Source organism: Gadus morhua, chromosome 9 (assembly GCF_902167405.1).
Source record: "Gadus morhua chromosome 9, gadMor3.0, whole genome shotgun sequence".
NCBI classification, from domain to species: domain Eukaryota; kingdom Metazoa; phylum Chordata; class Actinopteri; order Gadiformes; family Gadidae; genus Gadus; species Gadus morhua.
This window is the reverse complement of record NC_044056.1, coordinates 22,498,122-22,516,891: the sequence shown is the minus strand read 5'-3', so window position 1 is coordinate 22,516,891 and position 18,770 is coordinate 22,498,122. Positions and strand designations below refer to the sequence as shown.

At 45.3% G+C, this 18,770-nt stretch overlaps 3 protein-coding genes and 1 long non-coding RNA gene across 5 annotated transcripts in view; 2 read left to right on the top strand and 2 right to left on the bottom strand.

Annotated features, from left to right (window-relative positions):
* The window catches only part of ighmbp2 (immunoglobulin mu DNA binding protein 2), a 6,587-nt gene extending 3,085 nt beyond the window's left edge, over window positions 1–3,502 (top strand). The window contains exons 10-16 of the mRNA XM_030366743.1: window positions 74–256; window positions 348–466; window positions 556–650; window positions 851–974; window positions 1,151–2,005; window positions 2,089–2,288; window positions 2,737–3,502. Coding sequence (XP_030222603.1) covers window positions 74–256; window positions 348–466; window positions 556–650; window positions 851–974; window positions 1,151–2,005; window positions 2,089–2,288; window positions 2,737–2,934 — 1,774 coding nt within the window. The 3' untranslated portion in view covers window positions 2,935–3,502. The remainder of the gene's footprint in view (window positions 1–73; window positions 257–347; window positions 467–555; window positions 651–850; window positions 975–1,150; window positions 2,006–2,088; window positions 2,289–2,736) is intronic.
* Window positions 3,503–4,169: 667 nt separating this feature from the next.
* Window positions 4,170–11,702, bottom strand: rapsn (receptor-associated protein of the synapse, 43kD). The gene is made up of 8 exons (XM_030366785.1): window positions 10,655–11,702; window positions 9,540–9,878; window positions 8,686–8,844; window positions 7,513–7,611; window positions 7,258–7,380; window positions 7,088–7,141; window positions 6,723–6,922; window positions 4,170–6,389 (listed from the first exon to the last, which is right to left on the bottom strand). The coding sequence occupies exons 1-8, from the start codon at window positions 10,877–10,879 to the stop codon at window positions 6,317–6,319; spliced, it is 1,272 nt and encodes a 423-aa protein (XP_030222645.1). The 5' UTR covers window positions 10,880–11,702; the 3' UTR covers window positions 4,170–6,316.
* A 581-nt stretch (window positions 11,703–12,283) lies between these two features.
* kbtbd4 (kelch repeat and BTB (POZ) domain containing 4) lies at window positions 12,284–16,403 on the bottom strand. Of its 2 annotated transcripts, XM_030366774.1 has the most exons (6): window positions 16,238–16,289; window positions 16,053–16,123; window positions 15,337–15,811; window positions 14,930–15,071; window positions 14,717–14,823; window positions 12,284–14,626 (listed from the first exon to the last, which is right to left on the bottom strand). In XM_030366774.1, exons 2-6 carry the CDS (start codon window positions 16,094–16,096, stop codon window positions 13,766–13,768), a joined length of 1,629 nt encoding a protein of 542 aa, XP_030222634.1. In that variant the 5' UTR covers window positions 16,097–16,123; window positions 16,238–16,289; the 3' UTR covers window positions 12,284–13,765. The 2 variants fall into 2 exon arrangements, with proteins under 2 accessions (XP_030222634.1, XP_030222635.1); XM_030366775.1 differs by lacking the exon at window positions 16,053–16,123 and having other exon boundaries at window positions 16,238–16,403.
* A 399-nt stretch (window positions 16,404–16,802) lies between these two features.
* LOC115551212 (uncharacterized) lies at window positions 16,803–18,030 on the top strand. The gene is made up of 3 exons (XR_003978002.1): window positions 16,803–17,532; window positions 17,619–17,692; window positions 17,814–18,030. It is a non-coding gene; the product is annotated as an uncharacterized LOC115551212 (long non-coding RNA).
* The last annotated feature ends 740 nt before the right edge of the window (window positions 18,031–18,770 follow it).

Here is an 18,770-nt window from a genome sequence, read left to right as displayed (position 1 = left end):
TTGTCAAGTGAACCGTTGGGTTGTGCTACAATGGTTTGCTAAGCGCCTGGTCCTGATGTTGCGTCTCTTGCAGCGCTGCGTCGAAGGGCCTGGCAGTCAGTCTGATGGAGAGACTGATCCAGAAGTTTGGGGCCTCCGTGGTTCGCATGCTGACGGTCCAGTACCGCATGCACCACCTCATCATGGACTGGGCCTCCAGGGAGATGTACCAGGGGCGTCTGACCGCACACAGCTCAGTGAAGGGCCACCTGCTGAAGTGAGGGCGCGCTTCAAGATGGGCGCGTTGAATATCTTGGGCTGACATTCAAATATTTCATTCATCCTCTTTCTTTTTTCTGTTGCCACAGAGATCTACCAGGAATTGCATGCGTCGAGGAGACCAGCACCCCCCTGCTCCTCATCGACACGGCGGGCTGTGGGCTGAGCGAGATGGAGGTCACAGACGAACAGTCCAAGGGCAACCAAGGTCAGCTCAAGGGATGGGTTGTGAGCGTGTTGTTTTAAGCATGTCTGTGGGGTACAATAACGAACACATTCTTTTGATTGTGTTCTCAGGGGAAGTGGACCTTGTTGAACTACACATCATATGTTTGACGGAGGCTGGACTAAAACCTCAAGACATCGCCGTCATTGCTCCATACAATTTACAAGTACGTATTATTTTATTTAAAATGATCCCGAAATATTACTATTGGTTAATAAGCAGAAAATGTTAATAAATGTGTTAGTGGTTGTTAATTCATATACTAAAGGTTTTTAATACATGTATTAATGGGTATGGCTTATTGCCCTCACCCCACTGAAACAACCCTGTGGAATGCGTTTTTATATTTGTCATATTCTCCTTAAGGTGGATCTTCTGCGCCAGAGGCTCTCTGGACGGTATCCAGCCCTGGAGATCAAGTCTGTGGACGGCTTTCAGGGCAGAGAGAAGGAGGCTGTGGTGTTAACACTAGTCAGGTCCAACCGAAAAGGTAAGGCCTGATATAGAATACGTTCCTGTGTACATCTATCCATATCCATAAAATGGGTATTTAACACCATGATCAATGTTTTACTGACACTGTTGATTCTTTAATTCATATTAGTTTTTATTTATTATTTATGCATTAATATTTTTATTTCTTCTTCATGTATTTCCTGTGTGCAGGTGAGGTTGGATTCCTTGCTGAGGACAGGAGGATCAACGTGGCGGTGACACGCGCCCGGCGCCACCTGGCCGTGATCTGCGACTCCCAGACGGTTCAGAGTCACGCCTTCCTCAAGTCCCTCATCAGTCACATGACGGACCACGGCGAGGTCCGCACCGCCTTCGAGTACCTCCAGGACATCGTGCCGCTGAACTACACTCGCAGCCTGAACGACAGCAAGACCAAGGTCTCTGCTGCCTCGTCAACCAAGCAGAAGGTCAAACTTCAGGCTGCAGACAAAGAGAACCAAAAGACCCAGACGAGGGCTGCTGGGGGCAGGGTCCCAGAAGACCCGGTGAACCAGACGCGGCAGCCCACCAAGCCCCGCATCTTAACCGCAGAAGAGGAGCTGAAGACGCAGACCCGGTCCGCCGAGATTAGGGAGCAGGTGGAGACTTACCTAAGGGATCCTTCTCAAGAAGAACTGCGATTCCCACCGTCGCTCAACTCCCACGACCGCATGCTGGTGCACCGGATTTCCGAGGAGCTCGGGCTGGGACACGAGAGCAGAGGAGAGGGTAGAGACCGCTGCATCACCGTCTCCAGACCTCCTCCTGGGTCCGGGCCGACGCGACCAGAACCAGAAGAAGAAGAGGAGGAGGAGGAGGAGGAGGAGGAGGAGGAGGAGGAGGAGGAGGAGACGGTATCGGAGCCACAAGCGGCCACCTCTTCTCAACAACCACCAGGGGATCTTAAGAGTCTGCACCTGGAGAGGATGAAGAGGGAGCAGCAGAGACGGGAGGAGGCAGCTCAGCAGAAGAGGCAGGTTCAGGCAGCGATTGGGAAGCTCCCCACGGCCAAGAAGCCTGCGAAAGGTGAGCACTGTTCGTACGATCAGATATAGTTCCCTGTTTCTGTGGAGGGATATTTCGGTTAACCTGTCCTACACCCTTTCCAGGAAAGAGCCGCACCAAAGCCGGGGTCTGTGACATTGCCGCGGCCGCGGGCGCGGAGGAGGACTTCGACACTCTGATATCGGCGGTGCTGAAGGCGGAGAGTGTGTGCAGTCTGGTCAAGTGCAAGGCCTCCGTGCGGCTGCTCGGCCAGCTCTGCCCCTACTGCAACCGACAGTTCTGTCTGGGCCACCACGTACCAGAGGTGAGACCCACCCGCGCAGAACCAGGAGCATTACCAAGGACTGCTTGTTGATTGCTTTGGCACACTTTGGCACACACAAACAAGATTTGCTCAAATGTGTCTTTTGTGGAGCAATGGGCGCCATGGCCCGACGCAAGAACGTACAAACAGACCATTTAGTGAGATGCGGTCGCAGAGATTGAACTTCCAGTTTCTGAAAGTCAGTCGTTCATCTCAATCAGAACTATCCAGAGGTATAGGCACAGGACAAACATGGCAGCTTCATCCCTTTCTGAATCTGGATATTTGGTTAAGAAACAGACTTTGGGAACTACAGGGCAGTCATTAATATATGTTCAGAATGAAAAGCAAGAACACATCGCTAGCAAATACTGTAGAGTACTGGTTGGAAATGTGTGTTTCTTTTAAGGTGCTATACAATGTGAGTAACTCTAATGGGAACTTGTAGGTTCATGGCTGTGGGGACAAGGCCAAGGCCAACGCTCGCATGAGGATCAGCAGGGAAGGCGTTCTGTACGCTGGAAGTGGGAAAAAGGACACTTCTATGGATCCCAACAAGAAGGCCTATCTGCAACGTAAGCTGGACTCAAAACTCAAGGACATGGAATCTAAAAGGAAACTCAAAAGCAAAGAGAAAAGTAATTAGTTATTCTAGTTTAAAATGTCATAAAGATGCATGTGAGATAAGATTTACAATATATATGATGGCAGCAGTGAACACAATCTCTGACTTTGAACACACTAGCAAACATTAACTGAAGACATTAACTACATTGCAATAAAGCAGTGGTTCTGAAACGGGGGTACTCTGGAGGACTGCAGGGGGTACTAATTTAAATAAATAAATAAAAGCAAACTATGTATATTTGTTTCACCCTGAGCAAATTTTAATTTGGAAAGCTAGACAAAAGAAAATTGAGAAAATGTGATGGGATGTGATTGGTTGAAACATAATTCTGACAATAAGTAGAAAGGAGAATCTGTGAGAAAGAAAGCACATCCAGAATCAATAAAATGTAGTCGGTTTCGGGAGGAATATTTTTTTTCTACATAATCTGACCCTCCCCTGGCGTTGTGCTTCTTTTGAGGGGAGAAATTAGCCGATTAATTAACAGTTGCATGAAGCACAGGCCCATGTTTCTCACTAAATTGTTATTAGTTGCACCCTTTTAATGACTATGTTGACACTGCCAAATAAAAACGCACATACATTATTTATGTGTTATAATAATTATTTATTATTTACTACCCGCAGGGATAACTCAGCTGAAAAAATCACTTGGCAGTGTTTCACTAGTGTAAAAGGTTTGAGAACCACGGCAATACAGGCTACTTTTGAATCCCTCTGTGCTAATTATTTACCATGGTCACCAACATTACTCATTTCAAATCATAATTTCCAAAAATAATGGACAATTGATAAAGTTTAACCTCATTTATTGGTGTTTACTTTACAGAGAAGTTGCTCCTTACTTCAAGGTTACCATTCTAGTACGAGATAATTGTAACCCGGTAGTTAATTCACTCTCATCCTATGTATATGGGGCCTCTGGCCTCTACATCCATGTGAACAGGGGGACAATGACTGCGTGTCCTTTTGCTCTTGAAACATGGCTCTGTCTATCTTTAGGTGGACATTGTCAGAAGGCCTCTCAGCGACAGACAATGTGCCACAGAGGGCATTGTTGAGATCCTTTTCATTCTCTGACATTTCTGTAAACAAACTGGGCAAGAGTTACGGGCCCCATTTCAGCAGGACCAGGCGGCTGAAAAGCGGGGAGCAACCGACTGCGAGTGTGAAGCCATCGCTGCTGACCCTCTTCCCGTCGCGGTAGGCCCCTCAGTTAGAAATAGGGTCCAATCACTACTTCTGAGACTCGCAACAAACAAACAAAAAAATCTTTATTCACAATAACAAATGGCATAATGGCTATTATACAGTGTATGCATATTACAGGATACATTTCTAGTTTTTGTAACTTACTTTGAAACCCACAAAGACCTTTCGACATGTGTAACAAATTATGATGCATTCTCATTTAATGGCTTATTGGCATGACAAAAGTATGTTCAACAAATGGAACAAATCCTGACTAAGATAATGATAATACGACAGTACATCTCAGAAAAATAATGAAGACGATCATTATTAAATCAACTATGAAGCATGCTGATTTAATACAAATATTTTGTATATAAATAAAAATGTCCATCCATTGTTATGCTGCATTCATCCTCTGAGAATTGAGTCTTTGAGAAACGGAGGTAGTTTTGGTTTGAAACATACATTGTTGGTTGTTCTTGCAAGCCTGTTATGTTAAATGTGTTATATATATTATATAAATATCAACGCCCCAAGAGATCAGGGCAGTCATAATAAAATCAACAACTCTTAATATTTTACATGAATCCATGCTGAAATTAGCTTAATATCGACCATTCGATTATCAGACTGGATTGCATCTTACATCCATTCAAGGACTTCTAGGCGATAATAGCTTTCTGAAGAACGTCTCTGTTCTGTGAAATAAAGTCAATAAATGGTTTGGATACAGAAAATGATAACTGCCTGCAATCCCACATCGTGTTCAACATCGCAATAATGATCGTGGATGCGACACTCTTGCCATTCCCTACAAAATCCCCTGACAAAAGTTATTTGAAATTCGAAATGCAAGACCCTTTTCACAGTAGGAAATGCACAGGTGTAGCTCATTAACAAGGGGTCTGTTGGCTTTAGGTCTGGCATTGCACCAGTATAGACACAGTGATATACACTGAGCAGGCTGGTGCTGTGACAGACGTAAATAAACCGACCTGTTGTTAAAATTACCGGAACCGGAAGTTACTTTACCCTATTGACGACCTGTGAAAAGGGTCTCATATTCATTTCCAGGAAAGCTGCCAAGAAACAAAATATGACCAATCCCTCTATATTTACATAATGTGTACAGCTTCAAATACCAAAGCACCGCGGTTGCTTGCTCCTGAGAATAAGTAGCTGTTCTGAAAATAATATTCCACATGCAAATAATTGGTCAGATAAGATTGTTTCCCCATATCAAGGCTGACCTTCTCAGCAATCTTTCGACACATTTCCAGATGGTCTATTCAAAAGAGATATCTTCCCATTAATAACCAGTGAATACAATATGTATGTATGTGAGTAACACAATGTGTGTTGAACTTGTTGCTTTATCATTAAGATAAGGAAAACAGCTCTGTATCCCTGCTCTGTAAAGACGTACTAGTTTTCTGTATCTGTTAAGATATTACAGTTGGTTTGACAAAACACTAGATAAATCTAACTTTTCTCAAAAAGTAACATTATATACACACGTAGGCCTATATCAAATATATATATATTTATATATATACATAAATGTAATAGTAATACTGATATTGCATGTGTTCTGCACAAAAATATAAATATGATTATAAATGCAGGAGCACATTTAAGTAAACATAACAAAGACTACCCACAGATGTAGAATACAGAATAATTCTCTTTTATCCGGCAACTGTTTCATGTATGGCACACATATTATGCTTCACTTTTCCAACCAAACTATCAAATATATAGTGGCCTACTATTGAACCACATGTTTTACGGGCAGGATTCCTCTGTGTGTCCCTATGATTGTATTTTCAAAACGATGGTCAGCGATCAGATACAACAAGGGCTTCAATCTACCAGACCTTTTAATGTGAAATTCTTTCCCTCCTAATGCCAAGTGAGCTTTGGCTCAGAGACAGGCATCTGTAAATATCCTCTAAGGGCTGTTGACTCCTTAACGCTGTCCCTCAACACCGGCCCAGTTCCTGTTCAGCGTCCCGCCAGGCCGATGGGGGAACGGAGCACGTTCTCCTGATACCGGGTGAAGCGGTGTCCACATCTCCAGGCCGTCCGGACGTTGAACCACCTGCTGGGTAAGAAGAGTCTACCGTATACCCGGCTGGGGCTCTCTGTGTGTGCTTGATGTCTCGCAGACCCAACGCGTGCTTAGGGGAAGGTCCCGGCACGCGGGTCAAACAAACCCGGGCTTCATAGAGGATTGGCGGCATTTAGGGCAGCCCCGTGTCCCGTTGGTCTGCAGGCATCTGCAGGGAGGGGACACGGCCTCAGGGTTAGTGCTTACATTGGTACATTTAGCAGTTTTATCAAAAGCGATTTACAATTGAGTCTGAGGCCAGTGAAAGCCGATTATCAAAATTGTAGTTGCTACAAAGAACTCCAAAATTAACTTCAGAAAATCATAGTTAGAATTGTCTCTGTAGGGCCCAAAAGATACTTAAGAGATATAACAAAGATGTGCTAAGAGGGGGCATAGCTCTAATTATTGAAATCGCCACTCAGTCACCAATAGTTGCCCGTTGTTGGCAGAGACGGCTATGAGTCTGAATGATAACAGACGAGATGAGCGGAGCACTGACTTGAGGTGGAAGATGTGCGAGCAGGGCAGGGCCTGCAGCTGTTGGTCCCTCTCGCCGATGGACTCGCCGCACATCCCGCAGTAGAGCTCCAGCTCCTCCACGCACTGCAGCAGCTTGACCACCTGCTGCCGGAGCTGCTCGCCCTGCCCCCGGCTGCGGAACATGCCCTCGCTCAGGCAGCACACCTTCAGAGTGCACAGCTGCAGAGGGAAGTAGGGAGAGGTGGATGAGACACTCGGTGATGAGGCACAATGAGTCAACTTTGAGACTGTCTATTGTGTTTATAATTTACATTCTGCGTTTACGACTTATCTTTTGTGTGTGGTTGCATTTTTTACATTTCGAGTTCAATTCACTCCGAATACCTTGTTACCCAATTCCTCAGCCAACTCCTCAGCTCGATGCAAAGACTCCTGAGCCTGAGAGAGAGGAACAGAGAGTCATTTATGTACTGGTGTGTCCTGGTGTTCACACCTCCAGATGACAGTGTATTGAAAGGATTAACGAGGCATCCTTTGGTCTGAGATGAGCGCACCTTATCCAGGTCTTTCTGCAGAAGCCAGCACTTTGCCACGCCCAGGTAGATCTGTGCTTGTCCCAGACGGTTCCCGATCTCGGTCATGATGCACATGGCCGACTCGTAGCGGGGGAAAGCTTTCTGGACACGAGGAAGAGAGGTGGCAATAAATTGAAATAGGATTTATTATAAATGCATATAAAGTGTATATAAAGCTGTAACCGCTGAAGGTCGGCACCTAAAAGCATCGTTCAACACACGATGACGGCTTACATCAGCATCTTTCCTACAGCGGTGGATGTCAGCAAAGTTGAGCAAGCACAGAGCCTGAAGAGGGCGGTCGCCATGCTGCAGGGCGATCTTCATGGACTCCTGGAGGAAGAGGGCAGATTAAAGGCTGCTACGCATCAGGGAGCCACCTTGTAAGCAGTCCCACCTGTATAACCAAGATGCAAACTGGAGACTGGATACCAGAAGCTCAGATTATGTACCAAGTATGACACAGGAAACATGAATCAAACACAATAATCATATTTTTATAGGAAGCCTAAAAACACACATCAATGTTGACTTATGCGTTCATTTTATATACTGTATAATAATCAGATTAACAGTTTTCCTCTATTCCTTTCTATTATATCACATAGATTTGTATTGGAGAAGACAGAAGACCCGATGCAGTTGGCCTACTGTGTTGGGACTGTGAGTACAGTACTTGGTCAGTGGTCACACATGTCCATCACTCTAATGGAAACTAAACTTGGTTTCTATCAACATTTCACCTGCTTCTGGTCCACCAATAGCCTCAGTCTTCATTTGTCATTCAGTATTGAATACCATTTTTTTTTTTATAAATATTAATATATATTTTAAAATCTTGGTGAGATGTGTACTCTGTTATATATACACATTCTCATTTCATGATTTCAGTTCCGAGGACCCATTTGAGTACCATTTGAGTAAAGTGTGAGTCAAAACCAGACAAGAGTTAAAAGCTCAAACGCAACAAATCTTTCCCAACTTTTCTGTAGGCCTGTATCCTGTCACTATACTTACACTTCTGCACATGAAGTCATGTTTGTCACCGTGTACATACCTAGACCCCCGCCAGAAGACAAAAGCTAATCTGTTCATTAACACTTTAAAACTGGCACCTCCGCGCACATACTTCAGTCAGGGTCGGAGACACTGGTTTCAACTGTCATCTGCACCTGTCACTAGCCCACTCCGTGGTCTCTCCACAGTGCATTCCTCCACACACCCACAAAGCCAATGACATCAGTACAGTACACACTATACGCCTGAAAGCACCGGCGACCAAACGGCACACCAAGCAAACATCGTTCTTCCTTATCCACCGTTCATTAGTTTGCATTGCATTCAAAGAAAGCATTGCTTGCGAAGGCACGATGGCACCGACCACGTCATGGAGACAAACGCACGCACCTCACAACACTCCATGGCGTCGGGCAGGCGGTCGAGCTTCCTGTACGCCACCGACATGTGGTACTGACTCATGGCGCGGTACTTCAGACTCCAGCCTTTGCCGTAGTCGTTGACCAGTTCGGCGGCTTTGCAGGGGAAGAACAGGGCTTTCTCGTAGTCCTGTCGGGCACACACAGGGGGGTGGGGGCTGGTGAGGAGGGAGACAACTGGAGCAACAGTGTGTACTGTGTAGTACTGCCGGCCCAGACCGTTCAGAGTCAATGACCCACGTTGAGCACTAGATCGCCCCCAGGACAGTTGTGATTATTCCTGAATTTCAGATGTTTAATTTCTAGACTCTGGCATATTCTATTTTTTGTTTTCATTGAGTAATGTGATAGGAGTCCATTCTTTGAACACCATCTCATCACGCTCCCATTGAAACCAATCCTTCCCCAGGAAGCCAAGGGATTAGTTATACAAATCTCTATGCTTCTACTAAGCAGCCAATCTCTCTCAGGCAACCTGGCTTACGTTCTGATTATTCATACGCTTTGTTTTGATGCCATATGATCACACACAAACCGGGGTCACATTAATACTGACTCATTCTCTAATCGGATTAAGATCTGATCATCTCTTTGATTCCATCCACTTTGTCTTGAGATCTTTGGGATGTTGAATAATCAAGCATTTAAGTTTGCAATCAGAACCAAAATAGCTGTTATATTAAAATATATGACCAACAGGTCGAAGGGACAGGCTTTCCATCCACTGTTTACTAAACAGTTTGATGTAATGTACAACATTGCATATTTTGTCCTGGTGGTTAAATGCCTTCTTAACACAACTCAGAACTGCAACCTGATGCCTACCTTGAGGTGAACGTAGAAGTTCCCTAGACTGCAGCACACTCTGCACTCCAGCATCTTGTCGTCGTTGTTGTGTGCATAGCGTAGGGCTTTCTCGTAGCTCTCCAGGGCCTTCTGGAACACGCTGAGACCCAGGAAAGCATTGCCCATGCTCAGGCACACCTGTCCGTTGAGCTGGAGGCTGACGGTGGTCCCCTGCATGTCCAGGCACGTTTTACAGTAGGACACGGTCTTCTGGTAGTCACAGAGCTTCTCATTGCTGCGGGCCAGGTTCAGGTAGCCCTCCGTCAGGTAGTCGGGGTCCTCCATCTCCCTGGCTGTGTCTATCTGGGCTAGGGCGTACTATACAGACCAGAGGGCACCGGGTATAGGTTATTGGAGGATCATCGGGATTCTGGGACAGACTAATCCATTTTTAAAGAAATATAGGGTATTGTTCAATGCCATGACAAGAAACAGTAATTCATATCATTAGCTTTATGCCACTTAAACCTGTTACGTAAAAGTCGACTTGACTGTAGGTTTTGCCTCAAAGTGAGATGTAGTATTAGTGGTCTGTTTTTTTTGTAGTTATTATATGACTTACTTTCATTGGATGAAGCTAATATTAAAAGCCATACATGGAGAGTATGATTTTTATAGAGAGGTTTTGAGAGTAACAAAGTAGTAACCTTTCATCTCTGCCTTTTTCGTAACCATTTACGTGTTCTTGACATGCTGCAAGGGGAGAAGTTGAACTGTATCTCCCTCGCAGAGATGATGACATATAAAATTACAGTAGCATCCCCGCATCAAATAGCTACCTCATACACATTCCCACCACTGGTTGCATAACCAAAATGCCTCTGGAAACTGTATACCAGTCAATTATTCAAATTATGTGTGAAATATGAGAAATATGAGGGAGGCAACATGAAATGAAGTAGAAATGTGTGTCAAAATTCTGTACACACTGATCAAATATCTCCAATATTTCCTGTTACCCCAAATTCATTTATGTTAAGCCTCTATCAAATTTAAATGTAGGACTAAAAATATGAAACAAAGTGAGGCAAAAAATACATTATTCAACAAAAGAAACATAATTTTTGCATCATGTATTGGGTGGGAACTCATACCTTAAGCATCTGTTTATATTTCCCCATTTCTGAGTGGGCGGTTATCAAACACCCCAACACACGGAATTTCCCTCCAGGATCCGAAGTCTTCTCCAAGACTTTGGTCCAGACATCTAGAGCCTTCTCTGTCTGATTGGACTGGTACAGCTTTAGGCCCTTCTCTATCTGCTGCTTGGTTTGGTCCTGGCCCATCTCTGCTACAAGATGGCTCATAAAAATATTCATCCGTTTGAGTCGCGCACTTTCAGCAGCGAGGCAGCGAGCGAGTAAATCCCTGCTGATCCCAGAAGGACTCCCAACGACCACGGCTCGAAGAGAACGGTCTGAAGGGACCGGTGCCTGGAGGCCCTCCGGGTCCGGCTCTCAGCTCCGACCGAGCCCCGATACGAAGGAAACCAGATCCACCGTGGGTAAAGAGCGACGATCTGAGAGCATTGTCGCCAATGACTTTGTGGCGACTTGTGGAGGGTTGTGCAGGGGGAAAATAACTTATTCCTCAGCCCATTCAAGGAATCCCTCCTCACTTGAAGGACTTCACGAATTCTTCCTTGGATTTCAGGCTCGAAAAAACGCCAAAGAAACACGTTTCTCCGCGGTGTGCTGCCAGCGATATCCCAGAATATCTACTCCCTCCGCACCCCATCGAGAGGAATTCTCTGCACCCCTGCAGTCCACCGCCCCTCCCCTCCCTAACCCTCCACCGCCGGGGCAGAGCCGGCTCCACAGCAGATGGCCTTGTCACTCCAGACCATGTGTGCCTTCAGAAATTCTGCTCTGTCCTCAACTAAGCGCTCCCAAGGTCACAATAGACGCCTTCGGCAATTTCCCCACAACGATCAGCCCGAGCAGACAGGCGCACAGTGAGTGGTCAGAGCCCAGACTACATCTTCTGCTGCGAGGCGATGGTGCTGCTGGGAGATAAGTCGGGCAATGGGATTTCTTTTTTTTTGGTCCCTCTTTGAAAGATTGAGAGACTTCTTGTCTAGCCGTGCCTCAGGGTGTCTGGCTGTTCCCATTGGGGCTCCTAATGGAGGCGGATGTGGGTCTCATTACCCCCACCACCACCACACCCACCAATGGCCACGGCGTCAGCAACTGCTGCTTAGAATAGTTCACAAAGTCCCTCATGTTACTGGTCTTGGGTTTCAGCTGCACAACCTCTTGCAACACATCAATGGGATCAGGGCTTTAGCCCCTCTAGTATAGCTTCCTCTGCTGCACGACCCCTGTTACCCTCCACGGGGATACAAATAGGCCTTTTTAGCACCTTGCTATTCACAAGATCCATGGGCGCTGCCACCATAAATCTTTCAGGAGTCGTGCCTCCTGTCTGTGTGCGGCCCCAGAGACACTAGGTGCAATTTAAGGTAACCTTAATGTCTGTCTATACTGACAGAAAATATAATGGTTAACGAGTCATATTTCATACCTTGCTCATGCACCAAGGCCTGTGATACAATGATTCAGCAGTGTTCAGTACTGGTCCCTTCATTGGGTCAGATTACAACATTTGTTCCAATCCAGTGGCTTTGGCCCTACCCCAGACCCGTATTTTGGATTGGTATCTTTAGAATAATTATTAGAGCCAAAATAGAGTAGGAAGTATAACATAATACTCATACTACAAGAGAGGTTCCAGGTATCAAAACAAAAGGTTTTTGTTTTATCTTTAATAACTTCATTCTTCAAACTTCATGGAGATTAACAAATATTACATAAGCAGTTGCACAGAATGAAATGGATGTGGAAGAAGTACTGTAACAATATAACGCTAGGCTGCTTTTTACAATAACAAATGCAGCATTTTCTATGTTCCACATTATTTTTCATATTGAACCCATCCATTCATATACACAAAACAAGAACCCATACCCAATGGCACAGAGAGCATGACAACTGGTACGTTATTGGTTATCATTTCAAAGCAATATTTGTGTTTTTCATTCCAGAGCAAAAATGACAAGAACGGCATTGGAAGATCGAGACTGGAGAATGATGGAGTGGTACACCTACCAGCTGCACAAACATACAGCCTACTCAGTTAAAAAAGATATCCACCCATGTGCTCATTTACATTTGGAACAGTCCGGATATTGGAAATGATTGTGTCCAATCATGATGTTTTATAGTTTAGCGGAACCCTAACCATGATACTTATTATCAAGCCGTCGTCCGAGTCATACAGAAAAGATGTGTGCTGCTGTCTAATTGAGCTATATTACAACATCCTCAAAACAGACAGCCAAAACATCACAATATTATCTCAAGAAAGTTCAGTCTAACTTGATAAATTAACTTGTACGTTCATGTAAAACAGACTAGTATTCATTTGTTTGTACCCGACATGTTCTGTAGGAGAGAGCTGCAGGACGTAGTCGAAACATGTCAAGTACGAAGATACAAAAGTCTGTTTACATGAACATACAAGTTAATCACAATATTATGAAACTGGGCCCCGTAACCCAATAACGATGCGTTTGTTGGGCAATTGCAAAGCCCTATCGCTATCCTACCAAGACGCGAGAACTGCAGGAGTTCTCTGTGCTTGCAGTGGGTGTTAACCTTCCTCAAAGATCCTGCTAGGAATGAGAACTGAGGAAGTGGAAAGCTGAAATCCTCATGATGTAACAATATCACCAACGTCTATAATTCAAGAAAAGAACATGCATGAACGATTTAGACATTTTTACATGCTTCAATCAAAATGTTTCCCCGCACATTTAAAACACCAAGATCTGTTTGCAGTGTCAGAAATGAATCTATTCTAAAATGTTATTCACAAGCGTTGTCGTTTGAAAGCATTAGACATAGAGACCAAGACTTGACTGGAGACTGCTCTATTGAGATGATAGTCCCTTAATGACAGGAAAACCCAGATATGAGGTTATCAGAGGTTGCTTGTTGCAACTCTTTGTGGGGTTTTATACCTTGTTGGCTGATTTTTTTTACACCAGCACATTATTATTCCTTTACATATCTAGTCGCATTGTTGAGCATCAATGAAGTATCATCTCAAACCAGGCCGGGAGCAGTTTATTGACGTGCAGGCTCTAAACACAGTCCTTGTAATCGATCAGCCGTGCTTATGCCGTACGCTTTCATTCATTTTTTTCAAGCCAGCACAAACTGCCAGTTCGTGAGGAGGATCTTGATGCCTCTTATGACGGACACCACCGACGTAGCGGGGTTGAACTTCAGTGTGTTGGCGTCCCCTTTCTTGCACTTGTCCCTGAAGACGTATATGCTGCCGTTGCAGCTGGCCACCTTCCACAGCGACGGCACCGAGCTCCACACCTCGGGGAAACGCAGGCGCGTGAAGCTCTCCAGTAGGGGGTTGTAGCACACCAGGGAGTCCCCCTCGGCCACCACGAAGATCACGTCCATGTGGGCCGCCGCGTGCATGCAGCCGGCGAACGGCAGCATGTAGGGCTTGATCTGGCACTTGTGCGTGGCCGTGTTGAAGCACTGGATGAGGCGCGACGGCTTGGTGAAGAAGTCCATGTCGTTCTCCTCGCCGCCCAGCAGGTAGATGGTGCCCCCCAGGTTGACCCCCGCCGCCCCGGACACGGCCGTGTCCAGCTGGCTGCTCTCGGTCCACATGTTATCCTTCGCCGTGTAGTAGATGACGGCGTTGGACAGCGTGTCCTGCAGGGTCTTCCCGCCCAGCGAGTAGATGGCGTCCTCGCCGGGCACCGACACCATGGTGTGGTGGAGACGGTCGCGGGGCAGCGGGGCACAGCGCTCCCAGTCCATGGTGTGCATGTTGCACTTCCACATGCGCCGCGGGATGGAGCCGCCCACCACGTACAGGTCGCCGCCGTGCTTGCAGGCCGCCGTGATCTGGTGGCACAGGCTGTTCTGGCCGCTCACGCTGACGCTGTCGTCCTCGTCGCAGTGCAGCGAGACGGCCAGCGAGTGCGTCCGCGTCTCCTCCTTGCCGATCAGGTAGATGTGGACCTTCTCGCCGATCTCCTGCAGACGGAACCGGTATCACATGTTAGACGCAGACAGATTACGAAGACCTTGGGGAGAGGAACGCCCGTTAAAGGAGATCGATTTTACCTTGAGATTCTCCCGAAGAACACAAGAAAACTCCTCTCTCTCCACCTTGTTGTGGTTTATCCAGGAGTCGATCGCCACCTTTGGGTTCTGGGAGCTCGGTACACCGTCTGCAGCGCAAAAAGATTGATTTCAGTTCATAAAATAGGATAAGTCAACCAAACGGGCATCAAGAGTATTCAGGCATTCCATTTACCATGAAGAATTAAGGAATACCTTTAATTATGTCCAAGAGTAGACAGAGAGGCATATTGAGGAATTCCTCAGTCTGATTCAGCTGGACCAGGTGGATCTTAGCACAGTGCTTGGCAGCAGTGTACAGTTCCTGGTCACTGTGTCTGTCTGCAAGCCACATCACCTGCAGCCGGATCACCATGAGACAGAGGCCACACAATGGTTATTTTACTAATGAACCATTTAGGGGAAGTGAACCTGGATTCATATGGTGAAGGAGCAGGTAGGAGCATCTGTCTCCAGGACTGCTACAGGTAGAATCAATTAAAGAGGATTCAAACCCTCTGTCTGGGAGTCAAACATCCAAACTGCTAGACTATCCTGCCCTCCCCACCCAGCCAAGGCGTCAATAATGCCTAAAGCCACCAATGTGGAACCAAATCAATCACCTGTAGGCAGTTCTTGACCTCAACCGTCCGTGAGAGAAACCGGGAGCACTCCTCGAACAGAGCGGTCAACTGGTACATGTCTGCCATCTCGTAGGTGTCCTGCAGGTCCTCTACCCTCAGCTTGATGGTGCCGTGGTAGATGTAGTCCACCAGCAGCTGGAACACGGTGGCGCTGACGCCCTTCAGCTCGATGCTGCGGTTGTGGGACTCCTTGAGGTTGGAGGTGAACATGGAGCGGAAGAAGCTGCTCTGGGCGGACAGAACCAGGCGGTGCAGCTGGAACTCCTTGCCGTCCACGTTGATGGTGACGTCGGCAAACAGGCCGTCCTCCAAACAGAGGTCCATGATGCTCTTGACCACACGGCTTGAGTGAGAGCGGTCGGTGAAGGTGTACCCCAGGAAGTAGTTCTCCTCTCCCACCGAGCCCCCCACACTGAGACCACTCTCCTCAGCTGACTCCATCACGAATATTGGCCTGAGGGTTGTGAAGGTGAATAGTATTATTGTTTGTACATTCAAAAGGGACCAAGCACACACATTCTCAAATATTTGAACTCGTCTGCTATAGTATACCAAGTCCCTATAAATCATTTGTTGTTCATGTTTTGGTGAGAGTTGACTTGGTGGAAAGTGAAGTTTAATGCATTGCGTACATGTGCATACAACCAAACAGAAAGAGAATACATGTGATTGTACAGAACTTGTTCCCCGAGTACCTGCTGCGTGCAGCTAACGGCATAGGGCTAGTGGTAGCATTCATTTAGTTAAGATAACGAACGCTGACGGCCTGTAAAATGAATTGATATGATGCCAGTCAATAGATTGTATGGCATTTAATAATTTCATATTTATAAGGAAAATGGTAGTGGTATACACGGTGAACTATAAATAACTTATTTACCTTTTCTTCACTTCGTAGCTGTGTTCGAAATCGTTCCCTATCACGGATATAATGCACTATATAGGGTGCTCGCCATTTTGTAGTGGTGTTCGAATTCTCAGTGGTTAATTTCATGCACTATATAGTGCACTTAAAATACCCAAAATTTGAGAGTACATACGATGTTCCCTACATGTTACTCCCGTATACCACAATGCAATGCGCTCGTGTTTTTCCGGAGAAGAAGAAGTTGAATAACCGCGAAAACGAATTCATTTAATGAGGGAGTCTCCGGCTTTCGTTTAGAAATGTCAGCAATTTATTTGGGATTTAACAAAGAAAATGTAACATTCAAAAATGTATTTAAAAAAACTTGAAGGAAATGTAACATTCAACATCAATACAACCTCCAGCTTTCCTCGTGGGAGCCCGGTTTGTTTACATGATGCGGGCGCATCTGTCTGCTCACACAAATACCCGGCGCATTTACTGAGGCAAATGACGTTTAGAAATGTTCAGATAGTTTCCGAATTCTCGTTTGTTCGTTCCCCATATAGTGCACTATGTCATGAAAACTATATAGGCAATAGTGAGTGAGTAAATAGGGAACGATTTCGAACACAGCTCCTATCGTTCGTGGATATTTTGAACTTTTACCCGGAAGTAAATCGAGTCGCTGCGATGACTTCTGGTGCCATCTGGTGGTGGAGTCCCCTTTACCTCATGCTTTACCTCCGTTTGACTTCTAGCGCCATCTGGTGGTGGAGGCTTCTTACTACAGTTTGACTTCTGGCACCATCTTGTGGCAGAGTCCCCTTACTGTAGTCTGGATTTTAGTTTGGCCTGGGAAAGAGTCATGTAATTCATTATGGGCTCCAAGATGAGGCTCTCAAAAGTAGTTAATACAGTCATTGCGCTCATTCTGTTTTTATAGAAGTCAATGCCATGAGGGAATTTAGGTGGGCAACATTTTACAATCTGACATTCTAGACAGTGAAATATCGATGAACTTCACAGTAGACCTACCCTAGCATGCTTAAACAGAAGCAGGTGATATATCTGAAAAGGAAAAGCGTGAAGAAAAAAGATATTTTAGCCAACTGGCTGCTGGTCCTTCTTTTTCCAGAGAGAAAAAATGCACGGCATTCAGGTCTGGACTGGGAAGTCTCAGTCTACTTGCGTGAAGGCAGTGGTGGATGGGATGTAGCTGTGGGTTATACCGACTGAAAAAGGCATTCAAATGATGAGAATGCAATTTAAACTTAGATTCTGCTGCCAGATAGTTTTATGTCTGTCGTTTGGACAGATTTTTTACGGTAAGGGTCGATTCATATTATCTGGCTTTTAGTCCGCAGCCATCATTGTCTTAATACTTTCAATTAACCCATCATTTTATGAACAGTGGACGTGGCTGCACTCATATACGTCACACCTCGGAGCAGCACATCAGTCGGTGATGCAAACTTCATATATGAGGTGCTTCTCCCGCGTTCAAATGCATTCTGGTGTTCACATTGATTCTATCTAATCTATGATATCTAACCCATTTTTTTCACTGTTTGTACATACTAAAGACATTCGCATCTTTAATTTGCAGTTCTTGCTCGGAGGGGTTGAGATTGACCAGGACAACAACTTTGTCTTGCTTGATAGAGAGATGGCGTCCATGAGGCAGGGTCGGGCTTTTCTGGCTCAAATCAACGACAATATCCCCAAAACCCTGCCCTCAGTGGAGGCCATGCTGAGCACACTTAAGGGTCCGAGGCATACGTCCAACTCTCGGGTCCAGTTTGACAGCCTCGTCCTGACTATAGTGTACTCAGCACATTTAGCAAAGACCCTGGAAAGAGAAGAGGACCAACTCGCCTGGGCTGGGATACTTCAACGACTGGCAAATGTCACCGTTCAGGAACTGCGGGGCAATCAATCATCCTTTTAACATGACGATATTTAGCATCACTTATACGAAAGATAGAATTTTTATTTTGTGCAATTATAACGTATAGAACCTACACTTTTAAAACAATGTAGGCCTATGCTGTATAAATAATCATCGCTTGACCCTTGCAGAGTCGACACATTACCTATATTACAGTTTTTCTCAGTCGCTTTGGTACATTTCTCAGATCAGAATTTAAATTCTCGAAACTACCTGTTCAAACTTCACATCATTGTGTCGTTTGTGCAAATCAAAAAAGCAGTTTCTCATTTCTTTGAACAAGTTGCAAATGCTTTGCTACATTCATGCAAATGATTATGTACAATTCTCTGCTCTTTCTTAATTATCAATTGCTTATGTCATGTTGATCAAAATGTATTGTAATGGGTCTCTATTGAATAGTCTCACCCCCACAACATTTAGGCATTAGTTCATTGCATAAGTCTTTACATGCAAAATAGTTGAACAAGTTGTCATATGTCAAGCATATTTCTATACATTTCCATAAGACTTTTTTTCTAAATCTGTCCTGAATTGGTAAATTGCTACCAGGTGATTCTAGACTTTCTCTAAAGAAGGGAAATGTGTGAAGTGTTAGATCAACCAACGATCAAC